At 45.7% G+C, this 16,682-nt stretch overlaps 1 protein-coding gene across 1 annotated transcript in view; it reads left to right on the top strand.

Annotated features, from left to right (window-relative positions):
* SCFD2 (sec1 family domain containing 2) overlaps window positions 1–16,682 on the top strand; it is a 416,855-nt gene that overhangs the window by 390,297 nt on the left and 9,876 nt on the right. Inside the window, exon 8 of the mRNA XM_081303332.1 lies at window positions 11,928–12,047. Within this exon, the coding sequence (XP_081159458.1) occupies window positions 11,928–12,047 (120 nt within the window). The remainder of the gene's footprint in view (window positions 1–11,927; window positions 12,048–16,682) is intronic.

Genomic DNA, 16,682 nt, shown 5'->3' with positions numbered 1-16,682 from the left:
ATGCCCAAAACCACAGATAGTGCCAAACCCTTGGTGGACTGTTTTTTTTCTATACACACATACATGAATTTAATGCCTTTGCCATCTTAACTAAACACATATCATGCACTGTAGACATACCTTTTGCAGTTTGTAGTGTGACAATAAAACTAGAACTAATTTCTTTTTCTTCACAATTTCATGGGTAGATTGGCTCTTACCATTTGTCTTAGCAAAGTCAGCATACAATTATTTTTTTCTTTCCTTATTAAGTCAAGAACTTTCACTTTTTCAGTTGAGGGAAGCACTTCTAAGCTTCTCTTTGGTATATTGGAATTTCCAGCATCATTATTCTTCTGCTTTGGGCTATAATTACGTAAAATAAGGGTTCTGAACACAAACAGTGTGGTATTGCCACAGTTGGTCTGATAACCAGTATGGCTGCTAAGTGACTAATGTGTGGGTAGCATCTGCAGTATAGATACTCTGAACAAAGGAACAATGTGTGCAAGCAGAACAGAGCAGGACAGTATAAGATTTCATCACACTGCTCAAGACAGCATGCACTTTTAAATTTCCAAATTGTTTGCTTCTGAAATTTTCCATTTTATATTTTCAGACTGCAATTGACCATAGGTAAGTGGAACTGGAAAGCAAAAGATCAGTTAAGTGGGGCGTACTATATAGCTCTGAATCCAAGCTTCATTTCAGTAATTTCACAAGCTATCTATAGAAGGTAGAAGCCTTATCGATCAACTCCAGTGACCTGCAGTGGAGTCCCTGTCCTCCTTTCTAGTGGCTACTAGTCAAGGTGAAGCTGACCACTGGGTCATCATTACATAATCCCCAAAGCAGAGCTCATCACACTCCCACCATGTGCACAGCAGAGGCAAGGCCACCTCCACCTTTGTCAAAAACAAATGACAGTCTCATCCCCTTTCCACATCAACAGCATAGAACCTGTTTCTTCCAACTTCTTTGTCTCCTTGGAGAAAAGGACGGAAGCAAAAGGGCTTATTTGCTAGGGAAATTAAGTGAATTGAGAGAGAAAGATCCTAAAAGTGGTCAGATAGAAGATGAGTGATACCAGGGGAGATCTGAGAAATTGAGAAATCTCTTTTCTATTAGCCTCTTTTTTTTTTTAGTTTCTGTAAATAATAGATGGCTATCTGTTTTGCACATTCCTTTCCCGCCAATCTCATACATTCTGTACTAACTTCCTTCTGCCTTCTGTTTACAATAGAGTCATGTGACACATCTGAAGTCACACCCATGCCTTAGAACTTGGGCCCCACCAGCTATGTGTTTTCTTGACTTTCCTAATTTATAAAATGGGGATGGTAATAGCACCAACTTTATAGGGCAGTTATGAGAATTAAATGAGTGACTACATACACAGAACTCAGAACAGTACACAGCCTGTAGTAAGTGCTATGTAAGCGTTTGCTGATCTTTTCTAGAATTGTGACTCTTGAGAAAGCAGCCACCTAGAGCATCTTTGTATCCCTGAACACAGCTGGTACTCAGGCATTTGGCGTACACAGCCAAACTGTTGGGTGCACAAGTGATTCAATAAAAGAGAAGAGCCAGGCACAGTAAGTGCATGCCTATGATCCCAGTGACTTGGGAGAATGAGGCAAAAAGTTCACAAGTTTGAGGCCAGCCTGGGCAACTTAGCATGCCCTGTTTCAAAATTAAAAAAAAAAAAAATTTAAAAAGAACAGGGATGTATCTCCGTGGCAAAGCACTCCTGAGTTCAATACCTAGAACAGAATAGAATTGACACCCCATCCCCAAAGAAGACATAGACATTGCAGATTTTACTAGCAAATTGCTCTTGACAGAAAGACATGTGATTTAGTGCCCTCCTTTATTGTGTCTGTCAGAAGTCACCTCCATAAGGCTGTGATGTGGTTTTCCAGACTCATTTCTTTCTTCACTATTCCTCCTATGACAAATTGTGATGAGCCCACGAAATACTGTACAGGTACCATACAGGATGGTTCAAGGCCTAGAGGCCCACAGCAGTAGACCCCGGCCATGCAGAATACAGAGGCACAGCCCAAGATGGCTTAGGTCCCTGACTCCCCAGTAGCATAGTTGCTGTGTGCTGGGAGAGGGCAGGAGCTGTCCACCAGATTTGCTCCTGCTCTTGGGCCAGCCTCAGCTCCCTAGGCAAATGAAGGCCTCTGTTCCAGGCACTTGGAAGTGGCTCCCAGAACCAGTCTATTTATATACATTTTTATAGGCAGCATTTTATGAAAAAATGCCTGGGTGTCTAAGATTCTCTGCATCAAACAAATTCCACATGAGCAGGGAAGTCAAGGTAGCTGGATTCCACCCTCACTAGAGTCAGAACTTCATTTATATCATATTACGATTCATTGAACCTCTCTTTGCAATGCCTTCTTGTGTAAATCAGAGTGTCAAGAGAAGTCTTTCATCCCACTTGTTCTGATTATTTGTTGTCTCTTAAGAAGTCATCCCAAAACATTGACTAATAATACGAACCCTCCATTATGTTCATGACTCTGTAGTCTGAGCAGAGCTCAGGGTGCACCCCCCAGGGAGAGTGGCTCATTCACAAGGACACTAAGTTGATGCTGAGCAGCTCCTGGTAGCTTGACCATGCACATGGGCTGGGGCCCCAGTCCCTCTCCCCATAGGCCTCTTTAATGAACTTTCTCACACACGGCAGCTGTGTTTTAGGGGCAAGCATCCAAAGAGGAACAGCCAGGTGGAAGCTGTATTGTGTTTTACGATGCAGCCTTCAAAGTCACGCAGCATCATTTCCATAGTAGCGAGACAGTCACCAATGCCCACCCAGGTTTAAGAAGAGACTGAAAAAGGACCAAGAGCACGAGGAACAGAAAACATTGTCAGGATCACTCTTGAGATATGCAGTCTGCACTCCGCTAAATACATGCTTGACTCTCTGGCTGGGCAAGGGCAGTGTTGGGCTGAAGCTAGGAGTTTTCCCTCCAATCTAGAAGACATGAAAATCATTCATACTACCGACCTGGCCTCAAAATAAGTGAGCCCAGAAAGGCTTTGATGATGAAGGCTAACTTGCTATTTATCCAGGATGTTTTTTAATATAATCTAAAAGGAAAAGGAGGAAAAAAAAAAAAAGTACAAAATCAACTTCCTGCGAAGAAATGGAGGTGCAGAACTTTCCTCAATTTCCATGGAATCCTGTAAGGTAAACCAGACCAGCTGGGTAGAAGAGCTAGCACGTCCACCAGGTCACTCTTCTGTACCTCTAAGAAACTGTTCCAATTCGGCCTGATGCACTTGTGGCTCACCCATTCGACTGCCAGCTTCCAAGGGCAGCCAGGAAGCCCACTGGGTTCCTATGGGACTCGGAAGAACTGTGAAGGGCCAACCCTGACATTCCTGAAACAGCCCAGCTCCCTCTCTGTAGTCCTTCTGCACAGAGTACCTTGAGCTCCTTAGAGGAAAGCTTGATAGCAATCTAATAAATAAATCAAAACATTCCTCACCCCCACATTAATTTAATTTAAAACTGGCATGTCTAATAAGCAGCAATTTTAAAGTGCGTTTCTGGAATTTTTGGGTTGGAGTTCAGTCTCCTGAAAACAATGTATTTTTATATCTATTCCATGTGTTTGGACTTCGGCTTGTTTTGACTAGAGGACATGATTTGTCAAGATGTGTTCTCTGCTGGAATCGGCATGAGGAGGGTGGGTTTTATCTAACGAAATTGCATGAGGCCCTTTCACCTCCTTTCCTGTGTGCTTTTTAAGTAGTGTTCTTTGTTGTTATGTGGCCATGTTTAATTGGAAAAAATAAGAGATTTGTGAAAAAGCTCATGAAAGCTACCAAGGCTTACCTCTGGGCTTTGTTTTTGAGTTGATACAAAAGTCCCATCGCCCAAGGTGGTGACAGAAAAAGACCCACAAGAAGAAATGAACGACTGCTCAGCAGGCCCTGAAAAACTGGGCACAGTGAGAAGATAACATTTGAAACTTTCTTATTTGCATTTAATACGTCAACACATTGTGACAACTTAATCCAAGAAAGGGCAATTATGAGGACCAAGGGGTGTCCCAGGGAACTCAATCACAGCAATGCAGTGGACCTTAGGAAGAACTGGGACTAAGAACTAGAAAGCCATGAGGGAGGTAGGGAGCTGGCTAGTGCCCAGCCTCTGTTAGGTGCTCAATAATACTAGCTGAATGAATAGCTGAGTAGCCAGTCCATGGCTTGGTTCTTTTTGAGAACCTAGCTTAGAGCCTCATCTATCTTAGATCAAATTTTGATTCAGAGGAAAAGGTCTGTAGTTGGCCCAGCCTAGTTCTGGACTCCATTCCATGACCAATCAACTGTAGCTGGGCAGCAGGATCACATTGTAACTACATGGCTCTAAACATGTGCATGGGGGACTACTGGCTTGTGGACTGGAGGAGAGAGACCTACAGAGGAATCTACCGCAGGTGTCAGCAGTGAAATACCCAGTATTTCACTCTTCATTCATTTTGGAATGAAGAGTGAAATACTGGGCTTCAAGTAAATTTTGATGTTAGATCCTTGAACTTGAGAGGTAGACATACCTTGGAGATCATCTAGTCCAGCTCCTTCTTAGTCACACAAGAGAAACAAGAGTCAGAGAGAAACTGTTGGCTTAGGTCTATCATACTTAACAGCATTTATGACAAGAGGAAACCATCTCAGCATTCAAGTTGTCGATTAGATGAGTACAAGTTCTGGAGTTCCTTTTTATGAGGTGGGGTTTGATTGATGTCTAACACTAGCTAAATGTGTTCCATAAGTTCTAGTGAAATGGACATTTGGTACAACCCAGTAAGCAAAAAACAAGAACTTGATGCTTTGCTTTGTCTGGAAGTGAATAATTCTTGAGATCTTCTGCTGTATGGAAGGCAGACATAAAATGAACTAGATCAGGGTGAATTAGACACCACAGCACAGCTAGGTCATGTTTCTTATAGTTTGTGGGGGAGATTCCCAAGAAAACTGAGGATTACAAGAAAGAGGAGAGGTGCAGGAAAGGTGATATGAGAGCACAGAGGAGTAGCTCAACCAGGATCAGAGGAAGCTTCCCGAGACACTGAATTTTGTCAGACCAATAGGAATCAGGAACAAAGTAATGAACTGTCGTGGTATGGGGGGAATTGCTTTAGTTCCAAGTGACGGAGCTAAGGTGGCATGCAGGCAGTAGAAGAATATTAAGACAGAGGTAAGCAGAAGCTAGATTAACAAGGGCTGGAGGTTTGAAATGTGACCCAAAACAATGAAGTGTCATTGAAATTTTTTTTTTAAGAACACACAACAAGTTTACATTTCATGAAGATAGTCCCGGCGGCATTAAGAGAAGGGAAAACAAGGGCCCACCTGGCATCAGGTAGGGAGGGAAAGTGAGAAGGTGAGAGTCTAAGCTCAGGGTTAAGGGAATGAGGGGGCATTGATTGAACATGGCAGTGAGAGGAAGTTGTCTAGGGCCATTCGCTTGGTCTGGAGCGACTAGATGGAGGTGGTTGACATTATCTCTTATTGGGAAGCAGGAAATGGAGAAGGTAACTTATATTTTGGCGTGAACAGCTTAGGGGCTTGGGAGACAGCCCTTAGGCTTGGCAGAACCTGGTCCAACAGTAGCAAGCTGGAGCCCTTGGGATGTGTGAGGCATGGAACTGTGAGCGGGGGAGGGGTGCCTAGGGAGGATGTGGGGAAAAGAGCAGGAACTGGAGGTTATTATGATTTGGATATGAGGTGTCCCCCCAAAACTCCTGTGCTAATGCAGGAGGTTAAATGATTAGATTATGGCAGCTGTGACCTAATTAGATGATTATTTCCATTTGATGGATTTGTGATTTGAATAGATTATTAGGTAGAAACTGTAGGCAGGTGGGGCATAGTTGGAGGAAGTAGGTCACTGGGGGTATGTTCTCGGTGCACCCCACCCTCCTTTGATTTCTGACTACCGTGAGTTGAACAGCTTTCCTTCACTATGCCTTTCTGTCACAATGCTCCTTGGACCCAGAACAATGAAGTTGGCTGACCATGAACTGAACCTCTGAATCTGTGAACCAAATAAACTTTTTCCACTTCTAAGTTGTTCTTATCAGGTATGTTGATCACAATGACAAGAAAAACCTGACTAATATAGGAGACCAGACTAGATGGGAGCACAACATGTAATGGAGCAAGTGGAGCAAGAGAACAGCATCTTAGGAGGGCTCAGGGGGTAGGGAGCGTGGGAGAAGTTTCAGGAAGGAGGAAGCCATCTACTGCAGCAAATGCAGCAGGGAGGTCAAGCTCAACAGCAGAGTGGTGTAGTGGCATGGCAGCCTTTTGCAATGTGATTGAATGGACAAGTCCACAGGAACCTGGTAATTGAATGATGTTTCTAAAGAACTTTCAGTTTGAAGAATTGGTTTATCAATGGAAGTGTGTGGATTGCAAAGGAGGACGTTTATATCTCTTCAGGGAGATAGACTTGAATTTTAGTCTCAATCCTACAGCATATTAGCTTGGTGACTTTGAATTATCTTACCCTTTAAGCTTCAGTGTCTCTCTTTATAAAATGGGGCTTCTGCCTACTTCATAGATTCTAAGTATTGCCTAGAGTAATGGCTCCCCCCTCCCCAGTTTTCCTCCATAGCACTTACCACCTTCTGCACTTACCAGCTTACTTATTTATTTTTACCCCACCCTCCACCCTACCACTAAAACTAAGTTCTACCACTAAAACTAACTAACACCCCAATTCTTCTCTGTTTGGTGCATTGCTGAATCCCAGATGCTTCAAGCAGCATCTGACCCTCAATAAATATCTGTTGAATGGACAAAAAAACTGAATAAGAAGCACAGCATTAGACATTAAATATCTGGTGACAGTGGTGGCAATGTTACCAACTCCTGTGGAAGAAAAGCCCTTGTTGGGCCATCTTCAAAGTCAGCCTGGGTCTTTCCAGAGTTTAGTACTCTTTAAGGCCCATGCTCTAGTTTCTGCCTCTACAAGGTACTGCCCACTGATGGAGAATTGGGGACCTGACCTTCCTTGTTCTAGGGACAAGTGAGCCACAGAGAGAGAGAAATTGAGTAAAGGAACATCATGTGAGGGAAGTGACCACAGGATTCCCAGGGCTCCTAGAAAGCACCCAGAAACCAGAAGCAACAGAAAGCCTTTTGACAACCCCATCCTGGAAGCCACTTAGATATCAAAGGGCTCCCTTAGGGTCCACACCTGCAGAGAGGACCCACAGCCTCTGCTGGAAAGGCAGCAATGCAATATGAAGGGAAACCATCTTCTGTGGCCAGAACTGCTGTCTCAAAGTTGCAGCTGGCAAAGTTTTGAAAATGAAAGAGCAGAGACACTGACTTGCTTTATTAATCTGTGCATGTGTGATGGCAGAAATGATGCTCAAATCTTTCATCTTCAAAGTGTGTCTCACCATGAACTAACTTCCAAATGGAACCCAGCCATGTATGGCTGCTAATAAAGAATGCGTTATTTGGGTGGAAGAGGCTCCAGTTTCCAACAGCCTGCTGACCTGACATGGTCTGAAGGGAAAGTCTAGTATCAAAACATAAATCTAAACTAAAACCCAAATAGCAAACAGGAACATGCATTAATTAGACCCATTTATTTGTACAAAACCAGCATTCCCTCCACTCCTCCAGGGAATTGCTCTTTGTTGTTGCTGTTCATTTCTTTTTCCCCTTTTCATCTTTCAATACATCTTTCCAAGATTCTTGCCATGTACTACAGATTCCAGACTCTCTTATGGAAAGCATATGTCACGGGGAACATATTGTACCATGCTGAAGCTCTGGAGTCAATTGTGTTTCTGCTCCAGGATTGAGAAACAACAGTTGTTTGTGGGGCTGGGGGGAATCCCAGGGTCAGTTATGCAGCCAGATAAACCATGAGTAAAGCACTTTCTAGAAGCTCTCTAAGATAAGAAGGGCATCTCTATTAACCTGTGCAACCCATTCACTTGTTCATTCCTCTGTTTTATTTATGTAACAATTTCTGACCATTTCCTGTGTACTAGGTACTATGCTCAGCCCCATAATTTCAAGGCAAATGTGTGCAGTCCCTGCCTGTCAGGAACTCAGAGCTGAGGAGATGGTATGTCAGGGTAGCAGTTTGGTTTTCCAAGGCAAAGACATAGGGGGCTATCAGGCTGGAATCATGCACAGAGGTTGAAAGATATCTGGGGAGAACTTCTCAGAGGAGGGCATGCTTTTAAGAGAAGAGAAGAGAAGAGAAGAGAAGAGAAGAGAAGAGGCAAAGAGGGAAACAAGGGACTCCACATGGAGGACACTGAATGCTACCTGAGATGATGTGACTCAGGTGGCACTCAAACTGTTTAATGGGCTTAGAGATAGGCCGAAACCCTCTGGTATGGCCTCACCAGGACCTATGGACTGTAGCTGAAAACCTCCCAGGCTTAGAGTTAAGCAAAAGAATCAAAGTACCATGTAGAGCAGTAGAAGTCAGGGTGGTGGTTATCCTAGAAGAAGAGGTGACAGGAGGGGGCTTGAGGTACAAGTTTTACTTCTTGATCTGGGTGTTGGGCATGCAGGTTTATTTACTTTGTGAAAATAAATGAAATTGTACACTTGTGATTAATGCACTTTCTGGGGCCTATATTCAATAAAATGTCACATATTCAACAGAATTTCCCAAAAAAATGCAAATAACCAAGCATTGAGGCATGCACAAGTCATTGTGAATGACTCCAGAAAAAAAAAAATGTGGAGAGGAAATGAAGACTTAACCCAAAGCTATGCAATATGAGCCTTATATACTGAAGTATATATACTGAAGTATATAGAGGAGTTTGAACTTCATCTTCATGGCCATGAAACTCTATGCAGAGAATCTGCACATGTAACAGAGCTGAGCAGTAGATAGGACTGTAGCCCCTGGCTCTATAATTTCATTACTTCAATCTTTTCATCTGTAAATACACTAATAGTTGCACTTGCCTTCTAAAGATATTTTCAGAATTAAAAAAAGAAAATGCACACAAGTAGCATTATGCTCACTATAATCAATTCTAAATATTGGTATATTAGAAAGATTACTATAGGCTGGGGATGTAGCTCAGTTACTAGAGTGCCTGCCTTGCATGCATAAGGCCCTTGGTTCAATCCCCAGCACCACAAAAAAAAAAAAAAAAAAAAGAAAAAGAAAAGAAAGATTACTAGGCAGAAATTAAGGGAATGGATGCAGAATATCCAGACCAGGGACTCAGAGATGAAGCAGAAAGCTGTAGCAGTCATCTAGTGAAGAAGTTGGGGATGTGAGAGTCCAGAAGATACTGATGACCATGAGGGGCAGAAAGGGCAGGACTCAACCTGAGAGACAAAAGAAGCAGCAAAGTCTAAGATGGTTTTCTTACGTCTGGCTCAAGTGACTGTGAAGGTGGCATGTGGTTTGAGTTTCAAGCAAAGGGTAGAACTGGAAGGAAGGTTGCACATCAAATTTGAAGCCAGTTGAGTTTAGAATCCAGGGAGGCATCCAGGTGGCAATGTCCAAGGATCATAGAGATGTCTGAGCTGAAGACAAACTTGGGAAATATTTAAAAAATTGTCAAAGGCAGATGAGAATATGAGGTCCCTTGGGATGGTGTGTTGAGGGAGAAGAGTAAGAGGCCAAGCATGGAGCCCTAAGCAGGGCCAAAATTTATCTGAGAAGAAACAGAAATCGGGGCTGGGGGTGTTGCTCAGTGGTAGAGCAATTGCCTAGTGTGCATGAGGGCCTGGGTGCCCTCTCCAACAAAAAAGAAAGAGGAAAAAGAAAGAGAGACAGGAGGGAGGATAGAAGGAGGGAGGGAGTGGGAGAGAGAGAAAGAAAGAAAGAAAGAAAAAGGAGGGAGGTGGAAGGAAAGGAAGAAAGAGGAAAGACCAAGAGAGTATCATCATGGTAACCAAAAAGGGTGTCATTAATTGTGACAAATGCCACAGAAATGTCCTGTTAAATAAAGTCAAAGAAGTATCCTTTGACTCCTACAATATAATGGCCATTAGTGACTTTGGTGTGAACGATTCCAGGGGATAGTGTGACAATAGCAGGGTCTCAGTGGATGGCGGGTTGGAAGAAAGAAGTCAACAAGTGGAAAGAGGTCAAAGGGAAGGAGAGAGACAGAGCAGGATGCTAGAGGTGGGTGAGGAGTTGACAATCTTTTTCTCTTTGGGGTGAGGGGCGTACTAGGGACTGAACTCAGGGGCACTTGACCACTGAGCCACATCCCCAGCCCTGTTTTGTATTGTACATAGAGACAGGGACTCATTGAGTTGCTTAGTGTCTCGCTCTTGCTGAGGTTGGCTTTGAACCTCCTGCCCCAGCCTCCCGAGCTTCTGGGATTACAAGGTGTGTCACCATGCCTGGCAACAATCTTATTCTAAAGGTGAAAGGGCTTTGTAACTTTTTCCAATATTCACCATTACTAATTTTAAAGACCTTTAGAATTTCTTCCACCCTCTTTCCTCCCTCCCTCCCTTCCTTTTTTCTTCCTTCCTTCCTTTCTTCCTTCCTACTGTGAGTTTCTCTGCAGAATCCAATAAGTTATAAAACTTGGAATATTTAATATGTAATCCTTTTAAGAGTTTTTAAAATAAGAGACTGAAAAATGGGTATCTTTAGGCAAGGGACAGCATAACCCAGCTGAGAAAGGAGCTGGGACGGGGAGAGAAAGACTTCCTGGTGCCCCACTGCCCACCCTGCTGCTCCTTGGACACTCCAAGGCCTGCAGAGGCTTGTGCATCTGTGAGCAGAGTGAATGAACACACGAGCCTCTCTGTCGTGCCTCCAGGTGTACTCCATCCTGGCCAGGCCCTGAGCTGCTCCCCGCAGCTGGCGACCACTTATCTCCAGACCCTGGCTCCACCCTCCCTCCTGCCCACTCCTCACCAACTCAACTCCAGCTTCCAAAACTAACTCAAAACATAATTCTTAGAAACCCTATTATCCGGCTGGTGTCATTTTGCTAAGTCCGTTCACGAGTTATTTTGCATTTCCTGAGTGGTTATTAAGAGTAATTCTGATTTTAAGAATAAAATAATGGGCTGGCGATGTGGCTCAAGCGGTAGCGCGCTCGCCTAGCGTGCGTGCGGCCCGGGTTCAATCCTCAGCACCACATACCAACAAAGATGTTGTGTCCGCCGAGAACTAAGAATAAATAAATGTTAAAATTCTCTCTCTCTCTGTCCCCCTCTCTCTCACTCTCTCTTTAAAAAAAAAAAAAAAAAGAATAAAATAAAACTTGGTCTCATTGGTGAAATCATTTGTAATCATGAAGAATTCTCTACAGCATCTGTAGGTTCCAGGCAGGGGGGTTCTCCACTAAGACTGTTTGAAGAAGTCTGAAGAAGTCGAGGTCTGTGCTAGAGTCTGCTCTCCCCAGGGTGGCCCAGTCTCCTCCATCTTTGTACACCTCCCCCCGCCCCCACCTGCTGTGAGTTCTGACTGCTCATTAGTTCAACCCACATTTGCAGAGCACCTGTTCTGGGCCAAACACTAGGTATCCTGGGAGTTGCAGAGAGCAGGTAGATAAGGTGCCTACCCTGGTGGGTTTCTGTTCTAGTACAGGAGACAGCCAACAGGAAACAAATAAGAGAATGTGGTGGCCACAGGCTGTGGGACCTGCTCTGAAGGAAGTAACCACTGCAACAACGAAGGGAAGCAAGTTTGCGCTGGGACCTGAACAATTCTGAGGAGTATGACGTGCTGTCCTCCGCCTTCACTTTTGTCTGGTAGCCACCAGCTCCTGTGAGCTTTCTTTTGGTAAAGTCTTTAAATGGGTGTAATAAGGGACCATGTTATTTTCCTGGTCAATTCAGTCACTAAGCACTGACACACCTGATAGCTGATAAATCACAGTCTCTCAAAGTCCCAGTGCATGATGAGGTGGCAGTCCTGGGCCCACCTCTGATGCTGGTAGTCTTCTGTTTTGCAGGTGAGCCGGCCTCATCCCAGCGACCACCCGCTCCTGATCCTCTTCGTGGTGGGTGGCATCACAGTCTCTGAAGCCAAAATGGTCAAAGACCTTGTGGCTTCCCTGAAGCCAGGAGCCCAGGTATGAAGTCATGGGTGATGAGAACAAGAGTCCAGGGGCAGGAGCGGGAGGGGCCAGCAGGGGTCCTGGTGTCCCTCTCCGTCCTGGCTTTCTCTCTCTCCCACCTGCTGCTGCCGTCAGCACAGTCCCCTGCCTGCCCCAGAATCCGCCAGCCTCCTGTCCAGATCCAACCTAGCACCCTCTGAATGGCCTTCGTTCCCCACAGTAGAGGACTTTGATAGAGTCCATTATGACAGGTTAATTCCCACATCAAGCAAATTAACCCTAAATTGAATCTAAGTTGCTTGCAAAGTAAATTGCTCTCAGGTGGGTGATGGTAGGTGGGTGAAGTGACCAGAGGAAGGAGAGCTCTCCCTGCCCCATCCTTTCCTATGTCTGGGTTCCAAGGCCAAGGTGTCGCTATCATCACTCCTCAGTGCATTGATTATTCAACCTGTGCTTAGTCACTCAAGAGTTTACCCTGCTTTCTAGGCTCCCTATAGTTCAGGGACAACTCAGAGACCTCCTCCAAATTGTGCCCATTAGGGGACAGATATCGCCAAGACAATAACTAGTGTGTAGCTTTCTCCTGTGAGGTCACATCCCATTTCCCAAACAGGAAGCCTGCCCTGCAGACCTAGGTTCAGAACACAGAACTTTTGGTTTTATAGGTCTGGGTCTAGTCCTGCCTCTGCCTTTGACTAGCCAAGGAATCTGTGGGAGAAAGGTCTTGTTTTCTCACTTAGGAAACTGGGTGGGTTGGCTGTAAATCAGATCCAGTTTGAGAAAGTGCCTCTGACACGGTGCCTGACTGGCGGCTGGCAGCACTGGTGGCTACGGTGATTATCCACCCTTTCCAAGTAGCCACCACCCTGCTTTGGAGGAGGGTTTGAGGCTCATGGCCCAGGAAAGAGCCTTCCAGAAAAGGAGTGCCTCAGCCTCTGCAGGCTCCAGTCTGACTGGGGACCCAGAGTCAGTTCCTTGGTAAGATTTAAACCCTCACCATGTGTCTTTCCCTGGGACAGGGCCACGAGAGCTGCTAGTTTACTTAGGAGATGATCCCAAGAAACAGCAGTGAGGGATGAGAGACAGAGATCAGTGAGGGGACAAAATCCAGAACAAGGTGCACCACTGGGCTGGTTATACTGTGTACAACTGAGGTCCAGTCCTCCTTGGGGCCCTGAGGGACCGTGTATGACATGCCTCAGCATCACCTGGCTATCTCCCCTTGACTCCCACCCCTGATTGGGACTTGGTTCCAGGGTGCTATCTTCCTGACATTTGGAGGTCATAGCCTCGAGCCACCTCTACACAAGCTGGGCGGTGCTTTGTGGCTTGCACAACACCAAACAGAGGTGCAGTGCTTCAGGCAGGATGCCAGCTGGTGCTGGGGACTATCCGCCAAGCTGCAAAGAAACCAGCTGGATGGGGCCATGGTTCCAGCCCAGTGCTGGCTGCCCGAGACCTACTGTCATCTTTGTGTGCTGCATCAACTCACTGCCATCAGGGTCCACACAGCCAGCAATGGGAGCCCCTGTTTCCCTTCTGTGATGTCCTGCTGTTGAGCCAGGCCCTTCCTGCGTCTCTGCTGGCATCCCAAATCCATACTGTGCGGTGAAGCCCTGCTCATACCTGCTTTCTCTTTGCTGGCCTGGTGTCCTCAACCTCAGGAATTCCCTGAGGACAAACCGGGGCTCTCTAGGCCTGAGCATGTAGCAGGAACTCAGTAGTTTGGTGGATTTATTGACTCCATGAGAACTGGTTTGACGAAGCAGTTTTGATTTGATAGGTCTGGGTTCTAGTCCTGCCTCTGCCTTTGACTAGTCTGTGTTAAGTGTCTGGGCCACCTGGTGAAGTCAAGCAAGCCTGGTCTCTATTGGTGTCCAGACAATCAACTAAAGAAGCTTAGAACTGGGTACTTGGGAGCTACAACAGGTACTTGAATAGAGGAGTGACCAGGCATTGGCTGTGACCATTCCTGCTGTCATTACTATACCCTGTTATGGTCATAGCTGGTGAAACAAATTGGTAAATTCTGCTGCATTTAGGACCTTCTCCATCAGCAGTGTTAAAGGTCTATTTAATGAGCAGTTGCCTTTTTTGAAAAACACATTAAAAAAAAAATTTGAAAGTTCCCTTCTCACTGTCCCTAACTCAGTAAACCCAATTCTTAGCTCTTCAAAACAAGGATGCATTGTAACAGCCTGCAGACATGGCAGTCCTCGCTGTAAAAGGATAAATGCAGACGTCTTCAAAGCCCTGTGACCTGAGTTTGACAAACAGCCCCAACCTCCAAGGGCTTTGCCGCAGTCTGATCCTGTGCCCAGTCTTCTGCCCAGAGAGCTTGTTAGAGAATTTTGGGCATAAGGAGCAGCTTCAATGGCTTGCCACTTGTCCTTTGTGCCCAAAGCTCCCCAAAGAGCTAATAGGCCCTGGGAAGATTCCCAAGGCATTAAGGGAAGTGGGTCATTTATCACACTGTCCTCTCCAAGTTCAGGAAAGCAGGGGGATCACGCATGTTGGCATTTTCCTCTCCTACACCTGACAGACACACAGCTGCCTTGGCTGGCCGCTAAGCTAAGAGTTCAGTTTCCTGCTTTTAGAGGCACCTTGGGAATCAGGCCTGGTGCTGAGCCATCCACACAATGACATGTGCACCAGCTCCATTATCTGTGGGGTCTCAGACTTCTGTCAAGAATATGTGTAACCTGACTGAAGGGGGCGTTCTGAGGGTCCACACACCGTGCACGGCTGGCCTGAGGAGAGGCCACCTCTGCTAGATGCAGCCCCAGTCAGCCTCCTGAGAGCCTTCACTCACTCAGCTCTGGGGCCGCACAGAACTTCAAAGCAAATGAGGCTGTTCCGTCTTCCCGGCAGTCCTGCAGACCTAACAAGCTGGTGCCTCTCCTCCCCCAGGGCTCCTCTTCAGTTCCTATAGCCACCTCACTTGCACCCAGTGACACAGACCTGAGACCCCTGATGATCCTGGCTGCTGACATCAGCCTCATTTTGCTCTGTCTCTCACACAGTTGGAACTGAAAAAACCATCCCCTTGTGTGGACTGATCAGTGCAGAGGACATTGGGCTACCTCCTCCCATCCTGGCCATGGCTCACAAGACCCCACAGGGTCTCATCCTCCTCCCTTTGGGGCTTCTTTTCTATTATGCACCTCTTCCCTTCCAGCCTCAGGACTTTGCCTTTCTTAGCTATCATTTCCCAATACCTCAAAGAGGGTCTGCCACTTAGTGGATATTCATCCATGTTCATTGAATGTCAGATACTAAATATTAGAAATTTATTATATTATTGTAGCATAAGAGAGAAGATTTTCTGGACCACATAAATCATGCCAACCTATTGATTCATACTGAGAATATGAACAACTGAAATAACTTAATCTCTGTATCTATTGCTACTAATCTCTATCTTCCCTATCCTATATGTTTTGGGGTGCTTTTTAGACCTAAGTAGAGACACTTAAGATCATTTCTACTAAATTGGATTAACTGATCGCTCAACAATACATTTATTGAGCATCTACTCTGTGCCAAGTACTATTTGTGCAGAGGGTAAGCAGTAGTCAAGCTAGATACGTTTCTGCTTTCTCAAAACTGGGAGTGACTGATAAGAGGCAGGATCTGCAGCTCATGGTGAACATGCAGAGGATACAGGTGGGGGCTGTGGTGGGAAAACCAGAGGAGAAGCTTCCTTTAGATGGCACAGGTTCCTCTGGGAGGAGAGCATTTTGGATCTGAGATGTGAAAGCACATAAGGGATCAGCTATTCAAAGGAAGCCTATAGGACTCTTTTAAGGCACCTGCAGGAACAAACTTTCCCTCACAAAGAGTGACAAGAATAGCATGAAACATGGGGAACCAGAAACACTTTCCCTCCTCTAGGCCCCAGGACTGTGGGACTCACATGGGATGCTTGCTTTGCTCTCACTGTCTATGGTCACAGGACACATGCTGGTGAGAGAAAGAGGCAAGTCGGGAAAGGTCCTTTTTCCTGGCCACAAAAAAGCCCTCTTCCCTGACTTCATCGAGGAGAGCAACTCCCCAACACACCCCAGACAGCCACAAGAACCAGGTGGGAGTCCTCCCCAGCCAAGCACCAGCCCCTGTCCCCTCACCCACTGGCTGCCTGGTGTGGGATTTGTGGCCAAGACAGCTCTGGTCACCTGAGATCTGCAGCCCGGTGGTGGCAGCAAGTCCAGAAGCCTGTGATTGTGAGAAGAAAATAACAGGGAGGAGCCAGGCTGGAAAGCACAGGGAGCAGCCAGCTGAGGAAAAGAGAGGAGGCTAGGTGGGCAGGCAGACCCGCTCCTGCTACTCTTCAGAGGTGGCTTGTGCTCATCACCCACTCTACTTTCATGCAGTTCTGAATTTCAGAGATGAATATTTAGTGAGGACATGACATTCATATATTTTTTAAAAGTATGGTTAGGCATACAAGTTCACAAGGTCAGGTATAGTGGTTCACCCCTAGAATCCCAGCTACTCAGGTCTCTGAGGCAAAAGGATCACCAATATGAAGACAGGCAACCTAGTGAGACCCTGTCTCAAAGTAAAACAATAATAATAATAATAAAAAGGGCTGGAAATGTGGCTCAGTACTCGAATGCCCCTGAGTTCAATCCTCAATACTAGGGGAAG

The sequence above is a fragment of the Spermophilus citellus genome (assembly GCF_964194105.1).
Source record: "Spermophilus citellus genome assembly, chromosome: 8".
Classification (NCBI taxonomy): domain Eukaryota; kingdom Metazoa; phylum Chordata; class Mammalia; order Rodentia; family Sciuridae; genus Spermophilus; species Spermophilus citellus.
The sequence above is the reverse complement of the archived record's forward strand: the minus strand, read 5'-3'. Positions and strand labels throughout refer to the sequence as shown.